Source organism: Schistocerca cancellata, chromosome 1 (genome assembly GCF_023864275.1).
Source record: "Schistocerca cancellata isolate TAMUIC-IGC-003103 chromosome 1, iqSchCanc2.1, whole genome shotgun sequence".
Classification (NCBI taxonomy): Eukaryota; Metazoa; Arthropoda; class Insecta; order Orthoptera; family Acrididae; genus Schistocerca; species Schistocerca cancellata.
The window spans coordinates 1,018,032,189-1,018,053,101 of NC_064626.1; the positions used below are offsets into that span (position 1 = coordinate 1,018,032,189).

The following is a 20,913-nucleotide window of genomic DNA, read 5'->3' on the forward strand; positions in this document are numbered from 1 at the left end:
ATAATAATAATAATAATAAAAAGATGCAAACAGTGTAGTATGCCAACAGTCCCGTCCAGTGATGTGGCTCACACAAGTATACAGTGGGGTGGAGGGGCAATTGTGTAGGTTCTTTAAATGGCCCTCCCATAAATATTCGCACCATATCCGTACGGCAAAGATATCGTAGGGATGTATGATTATATCTATGCTGACAGAAAATTGAAGAACAAAAACAGCAATTATTTCATGTAGTTAATTTGTATTTTTTCCACCGATCTCTGTGTCTGCCAGTCTTCTGAGTTGGTGTGAGACAGACGCATGTCATTGATTCTCAGTATTTTGTTAAGTTCAAATAGCTCTGAGCACTATGGGATTTAACATCTGAGGCCATCAGTCACCTAGAACTTAGAACTACTTAAACCTAACTAACCTAAGGACATCACACACATCCATGTCCGAGGCAGGATTCGAACCTGTGACCATAGCAGTCGCGCGGTTCCAGACTGAAGCTCCTAGAACTGCTCGGCCACACTGGCGGGCTCAGTATTTTGTTAAGTAAAAGTTCTAATATGTGGAAGTTGCAACTTTTCATTCTACTACCGAGTTATGTCCTAAATTCCTTCCCCTGATGCAACAGCAACTTGCATCTTTGAACGGACACATTCGGAGATGAAGTTATTAACAAAGAGAGAATAGCCATTGCAGCAACACAGGCACTGTTGTACAACCTTGGGAAGAAAAGGTAAATTACCAAGCCGCACATCAAAACTACGAGATTAACATTTATCTAATGTTGTAGAATGCATCTATGCCTGCGTGGTTTTCTGGGAAGACAATTTTTGATGTGGCGTACCTATAATTACTGCACATATCGCTCTCCCCAACCAACGTAATGATTTCCGAATTCATTTTTAAGGGAAAGAGAGATGATATTCTCGCATCAACAATAGATGTAATAAGCTGAGAACAATTAACAATAATAATATACAGTCTCATGTATTAGTACCTACCCAAAATAATAATGTGAATGATAATGCAGGTAACACTTTGGAGTTAAATAAAGATGTAATAACACACTTTTCTCTGGTAATAATGACAGAAAACACAGAACATCCAGGATTGCAGGCCAGAATGCAGGATGCAACCAGTCCATAGTTGGCTCATATATAAAACAATTAACGGCCTATACCCATGGATATTAGAGAAGGAGGAAAGTGAAACCCAAGATATATCACCAAAACTTGTTGTGTTAGGAGAACTGTATGGACATACAGTAAATATACACATTATTCAGTTAGTGACATTGGGAGAATTAGTTCCAACCATGAAACAGAAACAATTAGTCCCTATACCACCAGTTGCTGGAGTGTATATTGTAAGTATGACTGGAACAAGGCCAGTTAAGTCTGAGATGAGAGTCTCCATGAAATTGGATCAGTTTCAATGTATGCAATCTTCATTAGTTGTTTCAAATGTTTATTTACATTTATTGTTAGGGATAGACTGACTACTAAACTACAAAGTGGTTTTACACTTTCATATGGCTAATCTGTCGTGTGAAGTTGATGCTAAGCGTGTATTAGTACCTTTAAAAATAAATCGTGTTACACATAATATAGTAAGAAGGTTAGTAGCGAATGTCAAAGTACTAAGCAAGGAAGAAACAAATACACTACCCCCACACAAACTATCGTCATAGTGCCTGCAAGTTGCGCTCATATATGTAAGCTTATGAATCTAAGCTTTAACGGACAATCAGAAAATGGCACTGTATCATATTCCATCAAATGACAAATTGTATACTCCGATAAGCTAGGAGTTATAATAGGAGATTACATTTGCCAATTTACGATCAAAGACAGTAACCCACTCTTTTGTAAATCTTAGCCTGTGCCTTTAAGTTTAAGATTTGTGGTAAAGGACAAAATTAACAAGGTGGTTGATCATCAGGTGATTGAATGGAGTATTAGTGTATATAATAAACCAATGTTAGTGGTTAAAAAAGCCACAGATGATGTTAATTTAGTTTTAGATCCATGTACACTTAATAAGCACACAGAAATGGAAAGGGTTAGATCTGTAAGTATCGACGAACTGTTAGGAAAATTTGAGCAGGCCAGTATTTTATCTCAGTGGATTTAGTGGCCAGTTATTGGCATGTAAGACTGCACGAAAATTCCAAGAAATACGATGCTTTCTTATCCGATTGAAAATATTATCACTTCTGGATCTTACCTTTTGGTTTGAATATCTCTCTGAGTTTTATTTCAGCTCTAGATCAAGGATTAGGAAGAAAAGTACTTCATGAGTTACTTAGACATACTGATGACATTCTGTTGGTGGAAGCACATTGTACACTGTTGATTAAAACCCTGCAAAAGTTTTATGAAAAAGGTATCATGATTAGGTTAGCAAAATCTCATTTTGGGAGAGAATAACATAAATTTTTGGGACATTTAGTGGGAGTAAATGGTATAAAGCCAGACCCCAATTGAATAAGAACTGTAAAGATTTCCAGAGCCACAGGATGTTAGGCAGTTACGTTCTTTCCTAGGACTAGCAGGGTTTTATCACTTATACTCGTGGAAGGTTATGAATGACCCACTCTCGTTAAGTTTGTTGAAACAGAAAGCAAAATAATTGTGGAATGAAGGTACAGCAGAAGCATTTTGTAATACCAAACAGGTGTTTGTGCGCGCAGCTATTTTGAAGCATCCTGTGATGCATGAACCTTCCAGAATTATTCCAAGGAGAATGTGACCATGAAATAGAACACATAACAACTGCATTCACAAATTGTAGTTTAAGAAGCACGAAATGAATTATACAGCCACAGAGAAGAAACTTCTTGCCACACTCTGGAGCATAAAGAAATTTCAAACTTTGATTTGGGGTTCAAAAATAGTTATATTGAGGATGAGGAAAAAGTTTGGATACACCCCTCTAAAACTTGAATGGTGTGAGAAGTCATAAGGGTGTCCGGTATGGGGTGCATGTAGAGGGTCACAACTTTTAGGTGCCATGGCGGCAGTTGCGGCCATCTTGAAATCCGCCATCCTGAATTTGGATTACTTGTTTCAAATGGGAAGGGGGTTATAAGGCAATCTTTCTCAGGAATGCATATGTGAAATTTGTTTTAAGATGTCTTTATTTGTGTAGGCGTTATGAGCTGTTAAAGTTTGAAATTACTAGGAGGTGATCAATTCTGTTTATTGTTGCATGTGACCACAATGGCACTTACACAGCAGGAATTAACTGGAACTGTGTTAATGAATGGTGGACGAAGTACCAGAGTGACTGCTGCCGACTTCAATGCTCGGCATCCTGAGACACAGGAGATTTCATATATGACAGTATCCAAGTTATCGGACAAATTTCACGCAATAGGTTCTGTGCTGAACAAGCCATGCAATGCATGCCCAAGAACAGCCACCGACGAGGAGACTTCAACAGCAATAGCGTATCGTTTCTGTAAGTCCACATTGCAGTACACGCCAGTTATCAGCAATATGCAATGTCTATCAGTTTTGTGTTGTCACAAGTTACAGCTGCAACATCATCTCTCTGATGATAATTCTAATCAGTGGATGCAGTTTGCAGAATGGGCTCTGGATCAGTGTAACAGGAATCTTCATATGACAGGTGTTGTTCTGTGCTGAAGCTAATTTCTTCGTGCAAGGAGAAGTAAACAAACCAAATCATCGTTACTGGTCAGATGCAGGGTGGATCACTGAAGATGCTGGTGGTGAAAAAGTGATGGTTTGGTATGGGATTTGGAACACTAGAATTGTGGGTCTGGTGTTTACTGATGGAGAGAGGTATCTTAACAAGCTCCACAACTACCTGCTTCCAACACTGTTGAATCCAGAGTGTGATTTCCCAACCTCATTCCAACAAGATGCTGGACCACCACACTATGCTACCAAAGTCAGTCTGTTTCTGGACGAACAGTTCAGAATCACTGGATATACAGAAAGGGTCTTATCGAACAGTCACCACGGTCCCCTGCCCTTACATGTCTTGACTTTTATCTGTGGGGACATTTGAACCAATGGTTTAAGAGGTAAAAATCAACAATACAGTCCATCTTTGCCAGCGTATTCAGGAGTCTTGTGCCTCTATTGACCCAAGTATCTTGCGATATGTGCAGCATGTCTGACAAAAAAGACTGTGTGCCCAGTGCAATGGAGGTCTCATTGGGCATATGCTGTAATGCTGACTGACATATGTCCTCAATTTTAACAAATCATAACTCCTACACAAATAAAGATATCTTAAAACAGATTTCACACGTGAATTCCTGTGAAAGAAACGGTTCAAAATGATGAATCACATGATCTCCTTCCCATCTGAAGCCCACAACCCAAATCGAGGATGGTGGATTTCAAGATGGCCACCGCTGTCGTCATAGTTCCTAAATGTTGCACCCCTACCTACAGACACCACATACCAGAAGCTATTATTATTCCTCACATCATTCAACTTTTGTAGGAGTGTGTCCAAACTTTCACCTCACCCTGTATACTGACCATCTCTCTTTTGAGGCTATCTTTTTTCTTTCTTCGACCATAACAAATCTACTCTTTACTTTACGTTCTTCCTTCTCCACCAGGAGTATCAGTTCTATCTTTCCCTCTATCCATATTCATGAGTTTCCAGCAGTGAAACCCTTCTCTTTTCTGCATTTTTCTATTGTAACCTGTTGTCACAGGAAGGGAGAGCAACACATGTGATGTTATGACTTTGATGTAATTTTCCCGCCATACAACCTATTGTATACGAAACCGTGTGCTGCATGTTAGGCATACCATATGTTGTGGGGAAAGATAACGGGGGAAAGCCAATGTCTGAAAAATGACATGATAATATGAGTGTAATAAGTAGATGATAACTGTGCCATCTATCTAGCGAGAAATCAATTAATTCATAGTGCAGATGCGCAACAACACTTAAAACAAGATCATTTTAGTAGCAGACATGAAAATTAGGCTATGTTTAAGTAATGCAATGTTTTATCAGTTTCAGAAGACATATTTAATCACCCATATGGGGCGATTAAATATTGTTTGACTTCTGAATAACATATGCTTGTTTTCATAAGTGAAAGAAAATAGAGTTATCTCCACTAACCTAGGAGGTTTTGTCACAAACATGAACTTCGTTGATTCTTCACGGGATGAAAATAGCAGTTTCAGTCCTTGCTTTGTAAGTCTTGTGGAATTTTTAATGATTCATGTGTTAGCTTGGATAATATTAAATGCAAAACATAGTGGATCTAAATGACCCAGAGAAAAAGAAACAAACATGAGATCATCGTTATCTGAAGTTATACACTAACACAGATGTGTTTTTGTACACTACAAACATTTAGGTAAAAGCAATTTTGTATAAGGATTATGGTGCAGTAGGCTTTAAAATGCCAATAAAGGCACACCAGACGTGGAGGAATGTCTCCCTGTCAGGATTTCAGGAATGAAATTGAGGTACTGTGCATACAGATTTTATAGTGTGAAATGTACCTTGCTTTAGGTGAATTGAGGGAGCTGAAATGGGTAGGCAGACCTTTAGAGTGGGTGTCCTATGCCTAGGGTCAAGTGCATTCAGGAAACAAGTGGCCTGTACCATATTTTCTTCAGAAGTATCTGGGGATAGGTATACCCAATAAAGACACCTATTTCTTTGGTTATGTGAACCTACAAAGAGATAACCTAAACTGCTTCTGGTAGGGAATGAATAAGGGACATTCATCTGAAAGGAAGAATGGTTGTACAGTAGAGTGCTGCAACGCTCCGTGTTTGACCGGTCACGGCTCGCCTGTTGACGGGGGGACCGAGCTGCTCGTGTCCGGTCCCACACAACTCGGCTCGGTTACGTACTCGCCCCATGTCTGATGTCCGGATTCCGGACACGCGGATAACCGAGCATGACCGGTCACCGCTGACGTCTCACCTCGCCTCGCCCCGGCTCGCTGCACTGTACTTTACAGTACAAATCCAACGTCTCTCTCTCTCTCTCTCTCTCTCTCTTTTAATACAAAAGTAACGTTTCCAAAAACGGGTACGAGACACAGCTAAATTCATAAAGCAGCTGGAAAGTAAAATGATATTTCAATACAATCGTGGATAGAAGACGAGTCTCATTTCCAAACAAAAGATATATTTTTCCTTTCATTTATAGGAAACATTAAATAAGTGCTTTCCCTGTAATCTAGAAGACATCCATCTTCATAAAGAAAGCATACAAAGAACATTAAACATTTACAGACGTAACTTGTCATACGTTTCAATTGTTTGCAACATAAACAAAATTATAGTTATTGTTGATCAGCAGGAAATCACTAACGCGTTCCGGGTTTAATTGGCTGCAGCAATTTGTTAGTAACATGCCGGCTTTACTAAAGCACCTTTCACTAGGTGCGCTTGTTGCTGGGATACATAAAATACGTCTTGCAACTGCAGCCAAACCTGGCAGATCTGTTTCATGTCTGCTCCACCACTTTAAGATGTCATCATAATCTCCGGGTTGCATTAAAATGTACAGATCTCCTTCATCTGCTGCGGATGATCTGTTGTTCCTCCATTCCTTGAAATGAGCTCTCTTTCTGGGTGGTGATGACACAGTACTTGAAGGAACTATGATAATAAACAAAAGAGACAAGTAATACAGAACTGATATGGAAATCATCGAAACATTCCTGTAAGAGACCGATGACCTCGCTGTTTGGTCTCTCCCCCCAAACAACCCGACCCCCGTTCCCATAAAAACGAGATGTTTTACGTTAATGAAATATTATACGAGTCACAACAGTCCCGTTTCTCTATAATACACTTTCCACTAACTATACAAAACCGATTATGTTAATGATTGAATGTTGTACCTGCGTACGTAGCACACATTTGTCGCACATTGTTAAGAATTTCCTGCTTTTCACTTATTTCAAGCATATTAAGATAACGGAAGGACGGCCAAAGAAACGATCTTTGTGAGGTTTCTTGCAACTGTGTTTCTTTAAATGAGTGGTTCCCGACTGGGAAAACAATAAAGTGGAGTAGTTTATGCACGATACGTACCCAGTAGACGCACTGTTTTCATCTACAACCAACAGAAATGTACTCCATACTTGGCTTTTTAGACCTTCCCGTTTCTTTAATGTGTAAACATTGGTTTCAATCTTACGTCTTATTACACTGGCTTCCTCGCGCTGCATGATTACAGAGAGAGACACGCCACAAATAAGAAGCCCGTACTGGCTGCAGCGTCACACGGATAATAACATGTGTATTGTGTTTGAAGTTATGTGCTACGTATTCGGTCACGGCTTCTATGCTCGGTCACAAGAACTAGTGCGGGTAGCCTATCCAGTTAGGGTGTGCTCGCCCCACCTCGTATTTTGTGCCCGCTTACTCGGTCATGCAGGACTCTATTGTACAGTGTCTGCCCACTGAAAGGGTTGCACTCAATTATTAAGGTTGGGAAAGATGTTTTGAGTGAAAATTGGTGATTTGCACTCTGAGTATCTAGACATTTTAAAAACTGAGATTTTGACAGTTAAGGATGAAATTGTGAATTTCAATTTAAAATGAAGAAAACACATCCCATGCTCTTATAAGCTAGAAGCACAATAATTATTACAGAGTTATTATAGAGTGCGTAATGATCAAGCTTGAACACCATGGTATAGTCAATTGCTATAGAAATGTGCCATGCTAACTCTGAGAGCAAATAAATAATCATGCATGAACATTACAAGGAAATATTCAATGAATGAAATGGATAACAAACTGTAAAGGGTATCAAATATGTGACATTTAATTGCAAAGAGTATGTTAAAGGAGTTTTACACGACATCTTTCCTCTCTGTGGGGCATCTGTAGCGTAGCAAAGATATTCGTGAGAGTGGCCTATGTTCCACTGAAGACACTCATGCTGGCGAAAGATGGTAATGTCTTTTATAAACATTCTATATAGTGTGTAAAATATAAAGAGTATGCCCCAATCTGTGATATGTGCTGATGGTGTATATGCAGTGACACAACACAACAGGGGCAAGGCATGGGGAGCATGGAAACACTTCCTGCACATCAACATTTATTCCTTGATGACACCCCTTGGAGAAGTCATGAACACCTCAGTGAAAACAGAAATACGACAACCTAACAGATCGAGACAAATGAAGATTGTAAAATCTTAGACCTTAAGTTCAGTTCAGTGTGGTCGGATGTACTGAATGACATACTCTAAGTAATGAGTTATTGATAATTGCATCTGTCTTCACAACTGTGTAAATAGTTGAAACAATGCAGCAGATTATTGTTGAAGACATGTTCATCATTCAGTAGCTGGAAATAAAGACACCTTCTTACAGTATCATTGTAGCTGGAGGCGAAGTCAAGAAGAATAAGTTTACGTATGGCTGCGGTACAGAGTTGCTGGACCATGAGAACAAAACAAAAAGGCAGCTGTATGTGAAGAAAAACAAAGAAAGGTAACTTAAGACCACATCAAACTGACAGATTTGCCATGCCATGTTCACTACTCATGGTGTTACAATCAAATAACCATACAAACATACACACAAAAAGAAAACACTGTGATATCTACTTCTAAGTTGCTCTATTTGGCAGTTGTTCTTGATTCGAATTCTGGAATATTTACTTCATCTCCTTTTGTGAAGGAAAACTGTTTAGTTAACTCTGCTTTAGTAGCACTGTGATCAATAACATCACCATTGTTACCGCATAGTGATGGTACTGACCGTGTCTTGCCACTGCTGTACTTTACAAATGACTAGAATCTCCTTGTGATTTCTGCCAGATTTTGAGACACAGTTTCATTGTGACAACTACTAAAAGCCTCTTGCATCAAAGTTCATGCTAAATTTTGATCTTCAGTAAAGTATAAGGTATCTTTGCCTACGTTGACAGTCAACTACCAGTCCCTGCATGAAGCACAGATTCTCTGTAGGCTTGTATACACTACTACAATTTCTTGGCATCAGAACTTCATTATACACAGTACTATACAGGAACAGTCGCACACAGCTACCAGTATTAACTACCATCATTTTATAACTCGTGAGCAGGTAATAAAGACATGTTATAATTTTTGTTTTGCTTTGGAAACAGACATTGCACTGCTATTATTTGATTTACTTATCTCTAACTAGTTTTACAATTGCTGGCCCATTTTCAATCAACAATTCTTGCAATCATTCAAGCCACCAAGTTTATGTTTAGTGTTAATCCAGAAAAAGGAAATATCACATATCTGTGTATGTAGCACAAGTTATTTTTGTTACATCTGTGGATACATGACACTGAAATTACAAAAAATGAAACCAATTCCTCTTGTGAAGTTATGTTTTGAAATTTTTTCGGGTGTAAGGTTGGCAAACAGTACAAGAACTGCTGCCTGCTGCCTCCCCACCTCGCACACACTTGCCAAATTCCTAATTTACCATCTGCTATATGCCCTGTGTGTCATGGTGAAAAACTGCCAATACCACTGCCTCCTGAGGATCTGACCGATTCAAGACAAATACAGTGGGAAACTTGAAGAAGAGAGTGAAAGAGAGATGCATGCTGAGCAAACACTACATCATCACTGTGGATCACATGAATAATACTTTTTGTCTCAAGGGGATCTCAACAATCTTTAAATTTATAGAAGCAACAGGCTGGGCTTTTACTTTCACGATGAAAAGGACGGAATGTTCTTCTTTGGTATAAGAAAGCAACTGTTTATTGTGTTTTTTTTCTGAATATTTCTTGACTGAAGATGACTTTTTTAATGATACTGGGTCCACCACTCCTGTGTAAATGAGTGGCACTTGTTCACAGATTCCAGCAAAGTTAGACTAAAATCAGCACTTCTCAACAATAAGAATAAATTTTCTCCCGTTCCGAGTGTTCATTGTCATTAATCCAAAGATGTACGAGAACTTTAAACTGCTACTCACACATCTGTATCTACAGTAGCATACATAATCCGCAAGCCACCACTCAGTGCATGGCAGAGGGTGCTTTGTAGCACTATTACAGTCTGATTAAAATTACTTGTTGGTTGACACTTCCTCTGATCAGAATGCTCAATGTCACATCCAAACCATTTGATGCTGCGAAAGTGCTACAGCAAATATTCACTTCACTTGCAGTTCCTTGTCTTGCTATATGGATCCTTTTGCACAAGACATGATTTGGCATCACATACACAATTGTCATCATCACAGGGATTGACCTACACAAGATAAGCTTCATAAGATATTGTGTGGGGCTGAAATGTTTCAGGGCAACAAATCATTGTTGCGACTGGTTCTGCAGAGTCATAAACATAGTGGTTTAATGCAGAATGCTGGCACAGCAGACTGGTTAAGATACATGACTGATGAATAGAAGGTCTTGGGTTCGAACCTTGTCGGATGCTCTGAAATTTTTTATTTTTAAATCTTTATCAATTAATTGGTTTAGATGTATTTTCTAAAATTTCCAGTCCTTTGCCACTTCATTTTCATCAACTTATCAACTTTTTTATTTAATTTTTTTTTATCATTCATTTTTTGTTTAGAATCTGTCTGTCACCAATAACGTGTAACCAAGTGCCAACCAGAACTGCTGTTGGTACAAGTCAGCTTGTGCAGCGAGTATGAGGACAATCTCCGGTATGCAATAAAAGAGAAATTACAGTTGGCTTTTAGTGCTGGCACTGAAATTTTTCTGCCTTGAGCTTTCTCATAGAGGTTAGCAAGAATTGCTGTGAACAAAGCGAGAGTGACTGATACTTGTTGACGATTGTTTTCTCAGATACACAGCACATCACAAGGTGGTGGTAAGGTTAAGACACGAGTTTAAATTCAGGGCTACAAAACACGTCATCTGCTGCAGTTTAGTCATTGGTCATTTAAAATTAGCTGTAAACAGAGCATCTCACATTCCTGTTGTACCTCATGGTGGCCACTGCCAACATTGCTCCATATTAGATGTAACAGTGCCTGTGAAGTGACTAAATGCGTTTGTTTGTCACCTACAACCGAGAGGCAGCCAGCAGCCAATGTGGTAGCATTGTAGTGGTGAGTCAGACACAGACATCAACTTACAAATGATTTTGTTCAGACTATAGTCATTCCCTACCCTGTTCCACTAGTAAATGGTGTGAGGCAAAAATCCCTGTCTACACAGCTTTGCACAGGCCATAATTTCTCTCACCTTGTCTTCACAGTCCTTAAGCAAACTAGATGTTTGGAGGAAGTTACTATTCATCACAACAAACAGTACTTCTGTTTATGTCCTCCTGTATCCTCCTACAGTCACTCGACGATGACATTTTTCTCTATACCACAGTTTCATCAGCGGATAGTTGCAGACTGCTGCTCACCCTGTTTCTCAGATTATTTATCTAAACAGAGAACAAGATGGCTGTATTATACTTCCCTGACCAACCCTTATCCCTACGCATGCCTCTTTTTGTTATAGGAAAAGTAGTGCAACAGTGCACAAGTATTTTATAGCTGAAGGGGTGTGCCAGCAACACTGGGCTGGACTCAAAAGGTGAACCAAGACAGGGATGGGGCTTTACCACGAGTGAGAGCAAGGTCCAGTGGAAGATTGTAGCATTCAGAGTCAGTGACTGGCAGACAGAATACGAGAAATCCCATTTAACTGAGCAGCTGCAGAAATCTGGTGTGTTTAGTTGTTGGCAAGGAGCATGGAGGGGTGATGTGCCATGATGGAAATGAATGACCACAGTGACAATTAAATAGAGATGAATTCAATAAGCAACTCATTCAAGAAGGTTTCAGAAGAAAAGGGGACGAGTGTGTGCGTGAAATGCAGCCTCATTCAGGTGAGATTATGTTAAGTTATTCAATAACATAGGTTTTGAAATCACAATGAACTTTAATGCTGAAATATAAATTCCTGGCATAAAAAATTCCAATTTTACACTAAATGATTAACAATATAATGAAAGTAGGAGCAGCAGATAAATTTCAGCTTAGGTACTTACGTATAAATGTATTTAGTTGTATTAACTGTAATTGTTCTTGACTTACCGATATTTTGCTTTTAATAATTACAAAACCTTGATTACTGAGCAAACTAGTGAACTCGCCAAAAAATGGACAGGAGCAGAAATCTGAGAAAATTTCAATTTCTTCAATACATGATTCATGTGTGTAGAATAAGATCAATAGTTTTTAGTATGTATGGAAAATGCAAGTATGCAAATTTTGCTTATGACAGTACGAGGGCACAAAAGGGTGGTGACCACCTTGGCTAGGGTCATTTGTTTGCCAGAGCTGGAGCAGTAAGGAGATTTGTATGAACAGTGATTGGCTCGCTTTTCTGTTGCGTTTAGAAATTTTAGGAGTATGAGCTATGGGCTCGTGATATTTACACGTGTTGGCAGCAAATATTTATAAAATCTATGGTCATATAGTTACGTGGACTTCAGCAAGATTTCAACATGTTAGTGAAAGTGCGACTTACAATGTTCATATATTACATATAATACATTGGTTGCTGGAAGCATTTACAAAATCTACTATTACATGAAAACTAGTTGGTACAGAAATTAGATCTGGATTCAGGTGCAAATTATCTTCTAGAAACAGTGTATACTGTTTTTGTAACTGAAAACAAAAAGGAACTTTCTTGCCAACCAAAGTAATTGTCTCATATTTATACAGACTATTCTCCCAACTGCAACGATTAATTCTAATACATATTTATTCAAGAAGAATACGACTGAACATCCTATTAATGAAGAAGTCACCAGAAACAGAGCGTATACTCAGATAGGGGAAGCATTTTGCTATGTCCTTTTCAAAGGAAATACCATGGTATTTGCTTTAATCGATTTAGAGAAACCATGGAAAACAAAAACCTGGATGGCTAAATCGAGGGTTGAACCCTGCTTGCTCAAATAAAAGTCAAGTATACTAACCATTGTGCTAAGTTGCTCAGTATATTATTATTATTATTATTATTATTATTATTATCTGACAAACATGGCTTTGCCCGGGATTCATTTTGTCAATTTCCTATTAGAAACAAACACAAAAATTGAACTGCAATTGTAGTGAACTATCAAAAAAAATTCCATTTCCATGTATTCAAGAAGACACTTTTGAAATTATGAAACAGTTGTACAAAGAAATACACTTAATGTACAAATGTACAATATCCACATTACAAATCATGTTCCTGGATAGTTTCTGTATGCTGGACACAGCTGCTTAACATGTCTACAATACGATTTTTTAAAGGCAATGTCTCTTCATAGTTCTATACACGGCAACTATTTCTGCCTACAGCTGTTTGTGCTTCAGAGCTGAATGCTGTCAAAAGCGCTGCCAGATGTCAGGGATTTCCTTAAGTTGACTTAACTGTAGTAGTATCTTAGTAGTAAAGTAAAAATGTATTATATCTTCATGGAAGGTATTGCATTTTTTTAAGCAACCTGGCTTCAACCTTTGTTAGTCACTGTCCTTCACCCCTTCTGTTTTAAATGTTTCTTCAGTCAGTCGGCAGTTTATGGTGGCAACACAACACCGTTCTTGCAGGTAGTCTGCCAAAACCAGTTCACAGACGTTGGCTGCTGACAGAATCAGGTATACGATTAGAGGTAAACCTCTCAGTGTCAGTTAAGGCCTGAAGATGGTGTACTGAAGCACTGAAACTGGCAGCCATATAATAAATACCAACATAAGGACGGCTGTAAGTGTTCCATTTTATTACATAAGTGAACAGCCGAAGGCCCTCAATACTCCAAGCAGAAGGATGGGCATACAAAAACTATTCCCCTCACAGTTCCCACTTCAGCATACACAGCCTTGTATGTATGCCCCCACAAGCAGCACTTTACCATGCCCCACCCCTGCACTGCTATCCGCCTTCTCCCTCTCTGCCATAGCCTCCTCCTTACCCCCACTACCAAAGATTACTTCTCTCATCATGCTCTGTTGCCAACAGCTTAGCCTCGGCAGCCAGAGAGAGTGGTATGTGTCTATGAATTGTATCTGCATGAATGTGCATGTATGTTGTCTAATTGAGAAGAAAGCTTTTTGGCAAAAACCTTACTTGTTTAGCAGTCTTTTTGTTGTATCTGTCTGGGACTCAACATCTCCACTATATAGGGGGGCAGGGGGGGTGGGGGGGGAGAAAAAAAGAAGGAAAAAAAAAGAAGGGAAAAAAGGGGAAAAAAGGGGAAAAAAGGGGAAAAAAGGGGAAAAAAGGGGAAAAAAGGAAAAGGGGAAAAAAGGGGGAAAAAAGGGGAAAAAAGGAAAAGGGGAAAAAAGGGGGAAAAAAGGGGAAAAAAGGGGGAAAAAAGGGGAAAAAAGGGGAAAAAAGGGGGAAAAAGGGGGAAAAAAGGGGGAAAAAAGGGGGAAAAAAGGGGAAAAAAGGGGGAAAAAGGGGGAAAAAGGGGGAAAAAGGGGGAAAAAGAAGGAGAAGATGAAGGTCAGTGTTTAATTACGTCATACCTCCTGATCTATGAGTCATACAATGGTACAATTTTGCAGTACATTCAATGGTTCAGCAGTATATGTGGATACTGTCTACAAAATGTGTTGCAAATAGATTTAGTGCCAAAGAAGTAATAAATTTAAATGTTATCCACAATGGGTTAGTTTTTCATGCATCTCAGTGTTAATGACGTCATATCTCCTGAACTGTGTGTGGCATAATGACATATTTTTGTAGGTGCATTTAGCAGCATATTTGGATAATACCTGCGAGTTTATTATGAACACAGTTAGCACCACAGAAATAACACATTTGAACCCCATGCATGATGCAGCTGATTTTCATGCATCTCATTGTTTATGGCAACAAATCTCCTGAACTATGATAGGTAGGTGTTTCCTACCCCCACAGCAATTGTTGCCTGACAGTAAGATATACGACAATGACTTTTGGTTGAAATCAGTCCAGTGGTTTAAGAGGAGATGTGGAAACAAACACAAACACACACACACACACACCTTTTACAATGTGTATAGATAATAATAATAAAATTAAAACAATTACTGCCCTCGGTTGCAAGATGAATACTTTATCTTGTGACCAAGGGCTGTAATAGTTTTAATTTTACCTTGTAACTGCTGCTGACAACGCAGCCATGTTAGAAAAAAATAAAATAATAATAATAATAATAATAATAATAATAATAATAATACGGAAATATGGAAACTCCAACAAAGGGTTTCCACATTGCTAATACTTATTTTTAATGTATATTGCAGAAATCAGGAGTTCTGTATCAGAATCATCAGAAATGAGCAGGCTTAAGCCAGATATAGCTGTGACTGAGTTTTTAGGTTGCCCTTATGTTTACAAAGTCCCTCACTGGAACTGATCCTACTAGATACCTACACAGTTGAATGGTTATGTGCAATCAATCGCACGCTGTCATAATTAAAGGCTGTGTTTAAAGTTGCACAGTGCGAATATCTGCAAGGGCAGCAATATAAACTATTCCATATTTTACTAAATAATAATCATGAATTCCTCAATGTTACCTGGAGCTGAATCCTCTGGGAATTGAGTATTCCACTATAGAGATGTCCAACGAAAGTTCTATTCTGTCTTGTAATTACTTAGTTACTATGCACCATATCTCTAGTTAATATCCACATGTTTCACTAGTAGTAAAGTTTTGTGTCTTCTTATAATATATCTCAATCTCTGCATGTTTGTGGCTGGGTGTTGTGTGCTGTCCTTAGGTTAGTTAGGTTTAAGTAGTTCTAAGTTCTAGGGGACTGATGACCACAGCAGTTGAGTCCCATAGTTCTCAGAGCCATTTGAACCATCTGCATGTTTGTGCAAGGCAAATTTACAATAACCTACGCAGTAGTTCTGTCTTCTCAATGCAGCAGAATGAGAAACTCTGATGAAGAACTATCACTCACCTGCAAGATTCTTTCATGCATTCAGGATTTAGACAGCGAAATATTTTATCTTCTTCTGGGGGAATGGAAGCAAAATCACAGAATGGGCATACTTCTAAGCCAGGAATAGCTGCTGATTTAACCTCTTCTATTTGCTTCCTTTGTAACATTTTTGAAAAAACTGAAGGTCTGAGAACACCCTGCAACAAAAAGAAAATTTTGTTGTTGCTTAGGTGAATGAAATTGACTCTTCTTTTAAGTACAGAGTTACTACTGTACTCATTGTACAAAGCCTACAAAATGGCACAGCCCATTTCCATTTTATCAGTGAGCTATATCATTTTGTTTTGGCTTAAGGGGGTGTTAAAATAATGCCTCAAGTGGATTTCAATCTGTACCAGGACTGCAGACGTGTCTACAAACAAACGAAAGATTATTATACAACTTTATTTTTTCAGGTTATAATTAAAGCTTTATTACAACCCCTCTGACACCTGTGGTCCATTTTACACTACTGCTGTATACATACAATGCTGCACAATTATGAATATTGTTTTTCAAGTTGATGGTGTCAACCTACAAAGTCTTTTTACAAATAAAGCACAGAGTACACAAAACTGGCCAGCTGGCACCTGATGAATACATCACCAAAGCATGTCATAACGTATTTAAACCTGCTTAAGTTTCATTCATCAACACAAATGCAGTTGTCACAGCCCTTTCAGCACTATTCGTTAGTTAAAAAATTAATATACACTCCATACCTACTGTTACTCAAATTGATAGAGCGAACTTATAATAGATGATCAATCATTATTGGGTGCTGTTATAATTGACATAATTAACTTTTATGGCAAATATTTTGAACTAGCTTAGCACTTGATGTTTCACCCGCATAGACTGTATGGCTGCAGATTATGTTTTTGTTTTTATTTAATTGAATTTTTATGATGTTCACAAATTGGAACATCTTCTAAGCTTTTCACACTAATTAAGGCTATGAAAGCATGCTCTTTTCCATATGTCCTTTTGACCAAAAAATGATTCTGTTAGCTGAATCCCAAAGTTTTTGTTAATCACGCCTTTTGCATTGTTGAGAAGATATTACCGTAACAGTTTTTATCCCATAACAAATATTTCTTTATATCAATCTGATAAATGAGGTACCAATTTTCATAAATTTAGCTTTAAAATTTTTTTACAGTAATGAAATACTTTCTTAAAAATTTTCATCCCCTACTGCACTCCCTTAGAGGTTGAATTTCCAGAAATATTGAAACAAGTATTTTTTTTATTTCTAACCAAGAAATTACATACAAATTGTAATATCCAAAGTCTTAAAAATTCTTTAGTAGTTATTTCATAATATTTATTTTCAAAAAAACTTTCACCTACTACTTTACCTCCTTAGTGGTTGAATTTCCAAAGACAAAAGACAGTGACATGCATATGTTTTATTTCTAACAGAGAAGCCAAATACAAATTTTCATAGAATTTAGCTTCATAAATGCTTGCACAATGAAATATTTCTATAAAAACTTTCACCCCCCGTTTCACTCCCCCCATGAGCACACAGAAATACCGCAACACGATGTGGCACGGACTCGACTAATGTCTGAAGTAGTGCTGGAGGGAATTGACACCATGAATCCTGCAGGGCAGTCCATAAATTTGTAAGAGTACAAGGGGGTGGACATCTCTTCTGAGCAGCACATTGAAAGGCATCCCAGATATGCTCAATAATGTTCATTTCTGGGGAGTTTGGTGGCCACCGGAAGTTGTTTAAACTCAGAAGAGCGTTCCTAGAGACACTCTGTAGCAATTGTGGACATGTGGGGTGTCACATTTCCTGCTGGAATTGCCCAAGTCCGTCAGAATACACGGACATGAATGGATGCAGGTGATCAGACAGGATGCTTATGTATGTGTCACCTGTCGAGTCACGTCTAGATGTATAAGGTGTCCCATGTAACTCCCATGTTAACTCCAACTGCACATGCTCCACACCATTACAAAGTCTCCACCAGTTTGAGGCGTGCAGGGTCCATGGATTCATGAGGTTGTCTCCATACCTGTACACGTCCATCCACTTGATACAATTTGAAATGACACTCATCTGACCAAGCAACATGTTTCCAGTCATCAACAGCCCAATGTTGGTATTGACAGGCCCAGGCGAGGTGTAAAGCTTTTTGTCGTACAGTCATCAAGGGTACACGAGTGGGCCTTCAGCACCAAAAGCCCATATCAATGATGTTTCGTTGAATGGTTAGCACGCTGACCTTCGTTGATGGTCCAGCATTGAAATCTGCAGAAATTTGCGGAAAGGTTGCACTTCTGTCATGTTGAACAATTCTCTTCAGTCTTCACTGGTCCCATTCTTGCAGGATCTTCTTCCGACCACAGAGATGGTGGAGATTTAATGTTTTAACCAATTCCTGATATTCACAGTACACTTGTAAATGGTCATATGGGAAAATCCTCACCACCTCGCTACCTTGGAGGTGCTGTGTCCCATCACTCGTGTGCCGACTATAACAGCATGTTCAAAATCACTTACATCTTGATAATGTGCCATTGCAGCAGCAGTAGCCGATCTAACAACTACACCAGTCACTTGTTGTCTTATATAGGTGTTTCTGACCGCAGCGCCATGTCCTGCCTGTTTACATATCTCTGTATTTGAATGCGCATGCCAGTAACAGTTTCTTTGGTGCTTCAGTGTGGAGCAGCACTGACTGACCCTCTCTAAGTTCATTCAGTCGTACATACCATTCACACCAGTTGTTCTGAGTCTCGTAATGTATAGATTCACCAGAGGCTTATTTCAGTTATTGTTCAGTCGTTTATGAATAAAGCCAAATTTGTGTTACTTGGATCGTTTACTACTTTGTTACTACATGATACATCTTCACAAATGAATTTTTTTATTGTATCTTGTTTTTCACTGCTGATGACAATATCTTTGTCTTCTTCACCTGTTTCACATTCCATTCTTGGCTCCAATAACAAGTATTTACATATTTAAACAATATTATGAAAATGATAGTTGCTACTCACCACACAGTGGAGATGCTGAGTCGCATATAGGCACAACAACAAAAAAAACTGTCACAAAATACGTTTTCGGCCAACAAAGTTTACATATTCGTAAGTTTGGCAAGTACAAACATTCCCTTTATCTACATTAGATTTTTTACAGTGAATCTAATGTACATAACAAATGTATAGGTACCAGGTTGTGAAACAAACCTTTCCACATTTTCATTTAAATAAAGGATATTTTATTTCCCCTCCAAGATTAACTGGCCCGCTTGCATGAGCCAAGTGCAAAACTGCAACTAGTTACTGTAGTTTTAACTATGTACTTCCCCCTCCCAACCACATCTCTAATGGAGCACACAATCATAACATTCGTGGCAAAACTAATGTGGCCATATGCCTGGTATTTCTGACTCTCCTGTTATGTGCAGGGTATCCACTGGCATTCACTTTTTCTAGGTGGAAAGGCAAACAGCATCTGACTAATGTGTCAAGTTCCAGCCAGATGAATGTCTGCAAAGGTGCCAACTAAAATTGATGACAGCAAGGAACTTTTTGAATCAAGGAAGTTTTAAGTGTGATGTCTCCTTCAGTTGGATAACCATGGTGTTTTAAGGCATTCAGTTTTGTTCCAGTCTCAGTTTCTGAGAATCACACATCAAAAACAGCTTTCGAGCTGTGAATTCACCAAATTCAAACTAGAAGTTGTCTGTACAGTGACAGTTGGAAAATGCAATTCAGTACATATCCTTACTGTTTACAAACAGTGTGAGTATCCTGTCAACGAACGTAATACCATCTCTTTTTTTCTTTCCTGGTCTTATAAACATGTTATTATTAGGGCAGATACTAACAATTTTGTAAAACACTGATGGTGATATTTTTTGCAACTTGAGAAATCAGATGTTCGACAAGAAACTCACATTAAACATCGACATACATTTTTTTGTCATTTATCACAACAAATCATCAAAAATAACAGATTTTTGAGATACGGTTAATATGACTGCAAAAGTTACGACACCCATTAAATAAATCTGAAACATGCAATTTGATATAGAGTGAAAAGAAATCAAAATTATTCAACTGGTGGCTTTTTTCTGCAGATCAAACAGCAGGGTGTACAGTTATCCAATACTTGTAGAGGGGGGTACCAAATTCAGCACATTTAACAAAACTGATAATTTACATACTGACAAACATAGAGCTGTTGAAATTAAGCAGCCTGGTAGCAACACGTCCAAGTTTATGAACGGCCTTTGAAGTGTCATGTATCCCTACAAACATAAAGGCAAAGAGGTCATTGTCATTCTAAATTTTGCAAACATTTTGTGCACAGTAGGGCATGTCACAAACCTCCCGGCAGCTTGCAATGTCCAAAACAAAGTTAAGGATCCAACCCGGACAACACTTATCAAGAACAGAAACTGAGCAGCTGTACAGTGAATGTAGTACAGAACTGGTCAAATGGGCACTCTACAAACCAGGGTATTGTGTTTCGGCTTACTTTAACACACAGAAAGGACACACTTACACCTTCTTCCATGTAAGTAAGGAGAATCACAGAACATAGCATATTAGTATGTTTAAAAATCTACTTCAATCCCAGTCCTGGCACAACGTTTACAAGGAAGATGACATAGACATGAAAACATTCCTTGAGATATTATTATTACAATATGCCTTCCCAGCAAAATGAGGCAAGGTACATCATCAATGTAGGATAACTGGATCATAAAAAATGTAAGAGTATAATGTATGAGCAAGAGTTTCTCCAATGGGCAAAGTGTAACAACAGGTGCTCCCAACTTCCCCAGTTATTTGAATTTTACTAAAAGATCCTTTCTAAAATAATATCTAAGACAAAACAACTTAAAAATAAATCCAACATAAAAGATCAAAATACAAATTTAAAGCTATGTGACATACTGTCAGCACTACAAACAAATTGACAAAAACACACTTCTGCAATTGTCAACTAAAACAAATAGGACAGACATCTTTGA

The 20,913-nt window shown here is 38.4% G+C and overlaps 1 protein-coding gene across 1 annotated transcript in view; it reads right to left on the bottom strand.

The window, feature by feature from the left end:
- The window catches only part of LOC126089246 (uncharacterized), a 177,476-nt gene that overhangs the window by 73,572 nt on the left and 82,991 nt on the right, over nucleotides 1–20,913 (bottom strand). Inside the window, exon 6 of the mRNA XM_049906895.1 lies at nucleotides 15,887–16,065. Coding sequence (XP_049762852.1) covers nucleotides 15,887–16,065 — 179 coding nt within the window. The remainder of the gene's footprint in view (nucleotides 1–15,886; nucleotides 16,066–20,913) is intronic.